Genomic DNA, 10,119 nt, shown 5'->3' with positions numbered 1-10,119 from the left:
TTTCGCTCACAAGGTTCAGACATACATGGTGGTGGCCATCTTGGATTTTGACATGGCGACCCAATTTTCAATAGCGTTCTTCCTAATGCCTGGATACACCCATACACCAGACTAGAAGTTGGTACTTCGCTTATTTTTCAAGATATTCCGCTCACAAGGTTCAGACACATGGCGGCGGCCATCTTGGATTTTGACGTGGCGACCCAATTTTCAATAGCGTTCTTCCTTATGCCAAGATACACCGACACACCAGATTAGAAGTTGGTACTTCGCTTATTTTTCAAGATATTCCGCTCACAAGGTTCAGACATACATGGCGTCAGACATAAATGGCGGCGGCCATCTTGGATTTTGACGTGGGTTGCACCCACACACCAAATTAGAATTCGGTCCTTCGCTTACTTCGCCAACTCTATGAAAGGGGGTTATATGGAGGACCCCACTGGAGAGAGAAAGAGAAAGAGAAAGAGAAAGACATAAGAAAGCCCAAAGTCAGACGGAGGGGAAAACCATAGTCCCCTTTCGCTCCGTGGTGCAACGGGGGACAATTAAAAAATATTTTGGTATCCACATATGTATTCCTTTCGTTTGCAGTGGAACAAAACCAAAAAAGGTGAAACAATTACTAAATCTTAGCTTATTCCACACAGAAATCCTAAAATGGCCCGGACAATATTATTGGCACCCTTTAGAAGTTGTTAGAAATAATTAGATTTCAAGCAGGTGATTCTCCTTTACTTTGGAATTGAACTCACCTGTAGTGAGAGTTGCAGGTGATTGCAATATAAAAACCACTCATTCAACCAGTTTGAATAGAGAAAAGGAGACATTCTGCTGTTTTGTGTCACTGTGTGTACCGCAAAAAGTTTCAACTTTCCTCCTCCTCTTCCGGTTGGAGAAAAGAAAGAAAATCAGATAATTGTCTGAGGTCAGTTTTACGTGTTACCTCCGCAAACTCCGGTTGCGGTCGGTGCCCAACAGAGTCTCGAGAGGGAACGCGGCATAAAGATTTGTTATTTTGAGTGTTCTAATAAACCATGGTAAAACCACACCAATGCAATTGTGTCGAACAAAATAAGTAATTGTATTAAGAACTCTCACACACACAATAATAACACTTTACGAAAGTACCATGAAAATATCACTTGCATCTCATGAACAATACATATGATGGTACCATCATTCCCCAATGCTCTCAAAGCAATAAACTCACGATACGCCAAACGTGAGTGGAATGTAACAATGCCAAAGTGCGTGCACGAATCCCCACGCAGAGTGAAGGTCGAAGTCGTACAGAACAGCAAGAACAACAGGCAGGTATCTGCGCGGCTGCAGATGAGGAGTTACGAGGTGAGAGGTCGATATGGGAATTAAGCAGATATGTGAACCAACAGCGATCCACATGATGATGTCGATATGGGAATCCCAACGACAAAACACGATGCTCAAGGCAGACGGCCTCTTCAAGGAAAAATGGCAGATCGGCCTGTAATGGAGGCCCTTGCTTTCCCACCAACAATAGTTCACGCTCTGTAGCAAAAACTGAGATGCAGGTTTAATTGCAATTGCAATATGGGACGATGTCGCAGGCAATCCCTTTCACGGGAAGCCTCAATTCATTCGCGACCAATATCGCGGAAGTCCGCTCGCCGCCTCGATGCAACTCACGGCCGTCTCTTTCCCCGTTGATTTTCCTCCTCTTCCGGTTTCTTTTCCACGTTTTTCGTTTTCCTCCACAAACATTTATTTTGACCTTTTCCTAAAGTCATGTCCATTTCACACAGAAATCTTAACAATAATATTACCTGAAACTAAAAATCCTACAAGTATATAATAACCACAAAGGCGGAAGTGACGAATCCATAACAGTCAGACACAAGATTGTAGCAAAGCATGGACAATCTCAAGGCGACAAGTCCATCTCCAGAGAGGTTGATGGTCCTGTGTCCACCGTATGCAATATTATCATGAAGTTTAGGGCCCATGGCACTGCAGCCAATCTCCATGGATGTGGCCGCAAGTGCAAACTTGATCGAAGATTACAGCGAAGCATTGTTCAAATGGCGGAGAAAGCACCTCAATCAACTGCCAAACCGATCCAAGCTGACCTTCAGACACAAGGTACAACAGTTTCAACTAACACCATGTCGCCAACTCTATGAAAGGGGGTTATATGGAGGACCCCACTGGAGAGAGAAAGAGAAAGAGAAAGAGAAAGACATAAGAAAGCCCAAAAGCTCTGTTTACAGAAAACAAAATGAAGCCTTCAAAGAAAAGAACACTTTCCCTACAGTGAAATATAGAGGAGGTTCAGTGATGTTTTGGGGATGCTGTGCTGCCCCTGGCACTGGGTACCTTAAATGTGTACATGGCATCATGAAATCAGGAGATTAACAAGGCATTTGGAGCACAATGTTCAACCCAGTGTCAGAAAGCTGGGTCCCCGTCGAAGGTCATGGGTCATGCAGCAGGAAAATGACCCCAAACACACTTCAAAAAGCACCAGGAATGGTTCCAGACAAAACACTGGACTGTTCTTAAGTGGCCAGCAATGAGTCCAGATCTAAATCCCACTGAACACCTGTGGTAAGATGTGAAAACAGCAGTTGGGAGAAGGCACCCTTCAAATCTGGGAGAACTTGAGCAGTTTGCCCAAGAAGAGTGAACCAAACTGCCAATAGAGAGGTGTAGGAAGCTCATTCATGGCTATAGGATGCGCTTGACCTCAGTTATTTTGTCCAAAGGATGGACTACCAAATGTTAAGTGTATGGTATCATTAATTTTGTCAATGCCATTTATTTTTATTTTCTGATTTAAAAGGAAATATTAAGTCCTAAATAAACTAGAGCTCCCAGGGAAGCAGAACTCAACTGAACTGACTGGACAACTTTAAAGTAGGTCAGTTGTCTGTACTAGATTTGACTTCAATGAAAAGCCAACAAGGTTTGATCAAAATCCATAAATATTTGTGGATGTTAAAGTCTTAACGTCGTTTCGGAGCTGAAAACAATATGGTGGCCATTTTGTGACGGATCGGGTTGGAATGCAATAGCAACCTACCTTGTGTAGTAAGGGTTAAACATTCCAAGTTTGATCAAAATCTGTTAATATTTGTGGACGCTAGAGTGTTAACGTCGTTTTCATGACCAAAAGCACAATGGTCGCCTAAGTCCGCCATTTTTCAACGGATCGGGCTTAAATGTAATACCAACCTGGTCCTTGGGGTAAGGATGCTGCATGTCAAGTTTGATCTGAATCGGTTGATATTTGTGGAAGCTTTTATTTTTTTTTTGGATACAGAATCGAGGCTCGTGAAAGAGCTAACATTTATCAAACAAACAAATCAAACAAACAAGCAAGCAAACAAAGTATATAAAAAGGGGAGCGGTAGACAAGATGGGGAGGAAAGGGGAGGAAGCACACAAACACAACATTTGAGAGCAGGGACATCGGGAGATGTGTGGGAGGGAGAGGACTTGGGGGGAGGCAGGATAGGTATAAAACGCAAGAACACCAAGGACTTCCAGGAAAGAAGTTGGTATTTCAAAAAAGTGGATTTGGGGTGAAATTAGCAGGGGTAGAAAAGATCAAGGTTTTGGATTGGGGAAGATAATAGATGGTGGTGAACAGCTGTTTTAAAGACCTAGAGGGAGGAGTGGGATTGAAGAGAGTGAGGGAGTTTGTTCCAGAGGCGGGAGAAAAGAGGAAATGAAGGAGTGAAGGTGAGCAGAGAGTCTTGATTTTGGCAGTTTAACCATAAGAGGTTTGCAGGCAGATCTTGTGCGACCTGTAGGAATATTTGGGGGACAGAGCACAGACTCCAGCCTAGGGGGGGCTAGACTGGAGAGGAGTCGGTAGAAGACGGAAAGACCACCAACCTGCCTGCGGTGAGTAAGTGAAAGGCCCTCGGAGATAGCGTCATCGCGGGAGATTCCAATGATTCTGAACGCTTTGGTTTCAACAGCGTGAAGACGAGCGAGGTGTGAGGCAGGAGCACCAGCCCAGAGGGGAGAGCAATACTCCATTGAGCTGCGGATGAAAGCCTTGTATGTGGTGAGGAGCTCAGGTGTGCCAAGGAAGGACTTCACATGACGGCACTCCTCCCAGTCGGCGACTGGCTTTGGAGGGCAGCTTGGAAATGTGGTTTTCCCAGGAAAGATCATGGCAGATAGTGAGACCCAAAAGCTTGAGTGACAGAACTTCTTGGAGAGGATTATTCAGAAAGTGGATGGGAGGGTTGTCCAGTCGGTCTTTTCGGAGAGACATCGTAAGAGTGCGAGATTTGTCAGGATTGAAAGTCATGTTCCACTTGTTTGCCCAGTCTGTGATTTTATCCAGGTCTGCAGAGAGTGAGGAGGCTGCAGACTGCCGAACTGAGGGATGAGGAATGGAGTGTCAGAGAGTGGAGTCATCAGCAAAGAGATAGAGAGGATTTTCAAAAGAGTCAGAGAGATCATTGATGAAGACCAGAAAAATCACAGGGCCCAGAACACTGCCTTGGGGAACTCCAGCCTGAACAGGAAGAGGAGATGAGAGAAACCCATTCAAGGCCACACGTTGACTACGACTAGAGAGGAAGTCCGCCAGCCATGCGTGGAGATTTCCATGGATACCAAAGGAGGAGAGTTTGGTGAGCAGAGCGGGGTGCCAGACCGTATCGAAGGCACGTGATATGTCGAGGGAGACAGCTCTAATTTCCTGTTTGGCATTGAGGACCTCCATCCATTGTTGAGACAGCAGAAGCAGCATGTCCAGAGTAGAGTGACCTGGTCTGAAACCAAATTGATGATCAGAGATCAAGCCATTGGAGAAGAGGAAAGATTTCATATCCGAAGCAATGATGGATTCCATGACTTTGCTGATAATTGGGAGAAGGCTGTAGTTGCTAGGATCTGTTTTTGCACCTTTTTGTGTAAAGCGGTGATGTTGGCTGATTTCCAAGCAGATGGCAGTTGACCTTGAGCAAAAGAGAGGGTGAAGAGAACAGAGACAACAACAACACAACATGCATTTTAAAGGCCATTTTCCCTGCTAGAGCAGGGGTTAGCCTTGCGGTCCCCATGACAATCTTCTCCATTTTGCCCTATTTTCTGCATCTCTCCTTGTTAACCCCCTTGCCCGCATTTCTTCTTCCACCATCTTTAGCCAAGTCTTTCTCGGTCTTCCCCGTCTTCTACTTCCTTCTACATTCATTTCCATCACTCTTCTCAACCAGTCACTTTCATCCTTCCTCAACACATGACCAAACCATCTCAACCTGTTCCTCTTCACAGCATCAATCACAGGCTATATTCCCATCATCTTTCGCAATTCATCATTTGTCTTCCTCTCTCTCAACGATACTCCGCACATCCGTTGAACCATTCGCATTTCCACCCTTTCCAACCTTCGTTGCTGCTCTACGTTCATTACCCATGTCTCGCTCCCATAAATCATAACACTTCTCACACATGCAGCATACACCTTTCCCTTCAGCTTCAACGACACTCCCCTCATCATCAGCACGCCACTCAATTCCCGAAACTTCTTCCATGCACATCTCACTCGAGCAACCGTTGCCGAGTCTGATCCACCTTCTCCATTCAGCATGTCTCCGAGGTAGCAAAATGTTTTCACACCTTCCAGCTTCACGCCGTCTCCAAGATCCAACTCAACATTTCCTCCATCTGCAGCTCCCTCTGTGCACACCTTACATTTGAATGTAGCTGCCACACTGGTTAATGACCCTCTCAGACCACTACATTTTTGATGAACCCACTCAGCGCACATTGTACACTGAATGGAGTTCACTCCGACACCGTTCCTACACACAGCACAGGGCCACTTCCCAGTTCTTTCCACCTCACCACATGCTTTACCACTTGCCATCACCTTCGTCTTTCCGATATTCACCTTCAGACCTTTTGTCTCCATACATTCCTTCCACGTGTTCATCTTTTCCTTCAGTCCATCCATACTTTCCGCAATCAACACCAGATCATCTGCATACAACAACTCCCACGGTAAACCCTCCTTTACGTTCTGAGCCAGCACCTCCATCACAGCTACAAATAGTAGTGGACTTAGTACCGACCCCTGATGCACTCCCACCTTCACCTCAAACTCACCACTGTTCCCGTCCTTCGTCCTTACAGCTGTGCGCGCTCTTTTGTACATTGCCATCACTACTCTGATCAACCATTCCTCCACTCCTAACTTCCTCAATGCCCATGTCAATACTTTGCGTGGAACCCGATCGAATGCTTTCTCCAGATCAACAAACCCAAGAAACAACTTCTTCCTCTTCTCCATGTATTTCTCCTGCAACTGCCTCACAATGAAAAGAGCGTCTGTCGTTCCTCTTCCTGGCATAAATCCAAACTGCATTTCGTCGATCTTCACTTTCTTCCTTATCCTCCTCTACAACACCCTTTCCAATACCTTCATTCCATGCTCCAATAACTTTATCGCTCGGTACGAGCCACACTCCAGAGGGTCACCTTTCCCCTTGTATAGAGGGACGAGGGTACTCAGTTCCCAATCCACTGGAATGCGGCCTTCTTTCACCACCAGATTACAGATCACTGTCATTCTCTTCACACCCCAACTTCCTGCTGCCTTCAACATATCTCCCACAACTCCCGTCGGCCCTCCCGCTTTTCTACCCTTCATTGCTTTTATCGCTTCCTCAACTTCCTTCTCAGTTATCTTCTCTGCCGGTCCTAAAACTGGGTTACTCTCTATGTTGCCATCCCATTCATTCTCTGTATTCAACAGCATTTCCATATATCTTTTCCATCTTCCTTTAATTCCATCTGGGTCGACAACGATTTGTCCCACTTCATCCTTCAAGCAGCTCACCCCCATCACATCACACCTCTCCTTCGCTATCTGCTTTGCAATCCTGAATACTGCTTTCTGACCCTCTTCCGAATCCAAGCGTTCTCCGAACATTTTCCTACATGCCTCCTGTGCCTTTGCTACCTCTTTCTTTGCAGACTTCCTGGCTGCCTTATAACTTTCATGCTCTGCTGTTTCTGCTCCCGTACCCTTCGCCTTCTGCCACTCCTTGAACTTCTTCCTCTTCTCGTCAATCCTCTTTCCAACTTCATCATCCCACCATCATGTTTCCGAGTGCCTCGGTGGTCCTTTTGTCCATCCACATACCTCACCAACGGCTCCCAACAGACTAGCTTTCATTGACATCCAACCACTTTCAAGCTCAACCACATCATCCTCGACCCTACTCAGCCTCTCTTTTAATGCCTCCCTTACTGTCACCTCTTTCAACCTCCACACCTTCATTCTCGGTTGGTACTTCACCCGCTGAGCTCTCCTCGCACCTTTCACCCTTACGTCGCAGACAACCAAGTGGTGCTGTGAAACAGCCTCCTCCCCCGGGATCACCTTTGTGTCTCGGAGGTGCCCCCTATCTCGCCTACGCACCATCAGGTAGTCAACGGTTGTCGTCGACCCACCTGACGTGTATGTAACAAGCTTATTATCCTCTTTCTGGAACTGAGTATTACAAATCAACAAATCAGCTCCATCAGCAAACTCCAAAATCCTTTCACCTTCTCCATTTCTCACACCATATCCGTAACCCCCATGAACTCCGTCAAGACCATCCATACTCCTTCCCACATGTCCATTTAGGTCTCCTCCTACCACAACAACTTCCTCATCTTTCACGTTTTCCATCAGCTTCTCTATCGCACACCAGAACTTGTCCTTCTCTTCATCGCTCCGACCAACCTGCGGAGCATATCCCGAGATGAGTTCACCAAGAGCAGCGTTTCTCAACCGGGGGCCCGTGGCCCCCCAAGGGGGCCACGGGCCTTCGACCGGGGGGCCACGAGCGGACGCCGAAAAACTGCGATTCAGAATGCAGAAGCTTGTAATGTACAATTAAGGTGACGAGTCTCTGGTCATAGTGTCAAAGTAAAAAGGGTAGATGAGTTTAACCTTCTCTAAAAAAGGGTAGATGAGTTTCTTTCCATCTCTTTCTGCTTCTTTACATCTCTACTTCCTTTCTTCTCCTTCCCTCCAGAGCACTTTTCTAAACCTAATTTTCAACCTTACTGTATTACCGTTACAAAAGTAATTAATTCGTATTTGCAATTTTTTTCTCAGATGTCGAAGGCTCGAAAATGGAATGACAGCTATGTCAAGTTTGGATTCACGAATGTCAGTCGAGATGGCGTGGACTGCGCGCAATGTCTGCACTGCTCGGTCGTGATGTCAAATGCGTCACTACGTCCTTCCAAACTTTCAAACCATCGCGACAAGATGCATCCCGGAAGGAAGGAAGATAATATCGACGCTCTGTCTGCGAAACGATCACGATATGACCGTGAAGCGACACTTCCCAAATTTGGATTCCGGCCAGAAGAAAAACCTGCTCTTCAATCCAGCTACGAAGTAGCATACCGAATTGTGAAGTGCAAGAAGCCGCACACTATTGCTGAGGACCTTATCAAGCCATGTACAGAGAAAATGGTGGAATTGATGATCGGACCAGAGGCGAAAAAGAAGATCCAGCAAGTTTCGCTCTCTAATGACACGATCCGACGACGGATTGACGACATGACTGCTGATGTGTGCCGTCAAGTTTGCTCCGAAATCAAACAAAGCACGCTCCAGGCTAGCCTTCAATTAGACGAGTCTACCGACACCGCCCTGGAGAGCCAGTTGATCGCCTTCGCTCGCTACGAGAGAAAGGGAAAGATGAAGGAAGAGTTCTTGTTCTGCAATACCCTACCAACCACAACGACAGCGGCAGATATCAAAGCTATTGTGGACTCTTTTTTTGAAGCTAACGGACACGGTTGGCAGAATTTCAAGCACATTTGTACTGATGGTGCCCCAGCGATGGTCGGCGTCAGAGGGTTCGTCACGCTTGTGAAGAACGAATGGCCCCATGTGACGTCCTCCCACTGTTCGCTACACCGATACGCTCTTGCGTCAAAGACTCTTCCGCCTCGTTTGCTGGAAGTCATGGACGTCGCGGTCAAAGTGATCAACTTCATTCGTGCGAAGGCCAAAAATCATCGGCTCTTCCAACTACTGGCCAACGAAATGGGAGCGGAACATGTTGGACTTCTGTTCCACACCAAAGTCCGTTGGCTATCGAGGGGGAAATGCCTCTCTCGGCTGTATGAACTCCGGGTTGAGGTGGAAATCTTCCTGCGAGACAACGAAAACAACCTCCATGTCCACTTCGACAATGAAGAGTTCGTCATGATGCTCACCTACCTGGCCGATATATTCGGCCAACTCAACGAAATGAACCAGTCCTTGCAAGGCCATGATGTGACAGTCAGTGACATTCAAGACAAGCTTGCCGGACTGTTTGCTAGAATGGAAGTCTGGCAGGCACGAATCAAGGCCGGGTCCACTGCCTCGTTTCCTTTCTTGGACGAGCACCTGCAGACGCAGAGGATTGAGCTTCCCGTCGGCATCAAAGATTGCATCACTAGACATCTCGACAATCTCTCCGCTGAGTTCAAATCGTATTTCGACGATGCACCGTTGGATGTTCCGTGGCACAAAGACCCGTTCAACGCCAAAATTGAACCTACTGAAGACGAAGCAGAGGAGCTGGCAGAGTTGAAGGTTTCAAAAGCAATGAAGCTGGTCTTCAGTAACAAAGAAGACCTCTCCACCTTCTGGTTGTCTGTTCAGGATGCGTATCCACTACTCAGCAAGAAGGCATCCGTAATGCTCATTCAATTCGCCACAACATATCTTTGCGAATCTGGATTTTCTGACCTTGCGACCATTAAAACGAAGTCCAGAAACCGTCTTGACGTTGGGAACGATATTCGCCTTGCTGTGTCCAAGACGGAGCCGGACATAAGAGGCCTCGTCAGACAAGCCCAACAGCAAGTGTCTCATTGATTGTATTGCTTAGAAAAATGTTTACTTTGATTTATCTTTTAAGACTGAGTAAATAAATTTCATAAAAAGGAATCTGCATCTTTTATTGAAGGGCAGGGGGCCACGAATGTTAAGCGACTCGGTAGGGGGGCCATGGGCCATCAAAGGTTGAGAAACGCTGACCAAGAGCTTTCCAATCATCATTTTCACCATCATCAACCTATCACTCACTCTAGTCACACTCACCACACTGTCTACAA

General features: G+C 46.5%; 1 protein-coding gene across 1 annotated transcript; it reads left to right on the top strand.

Moving 5' to 3' along the window:
- Positions 1 to 1,242: 1,242 nt before the first annotated feature.
- On the top strand, positions 1,243 to 9,880 carry LOC137437209 (protein FAM200C-like). The gene is made up of 2 exons (XM_068131575.2): positions 1,243 to 1,350; positions 8,114 to 9,880. Exons 1-2 carry the CDS (start codon positions 1,243 to 1,245, stop codon positions 9,878 to 9,880), a joined length of 1,875 nt encoding a protein of 624 aa, XP_067987676.2.
- Positions 9,881 to 10,119: the final 239 nt, after the last annotated feature.

This window comes from Myxine glutinosa, chromosome 12 (assembly GCF_964187855.1).
Source record: "Myxine glutinosa chromosome 12, kmMyxGlut1.1, whole genome shotgun sequence".
Lineage (NCBI taxonomy): Eukaryota > Metazoa > Chordata > Myxini > Myxiniformes > Myxinidae > Myxine > Myxine glutinosa.
This window is presented reverse-complemented; position numbering and strand designations above follow the sequence as displayed.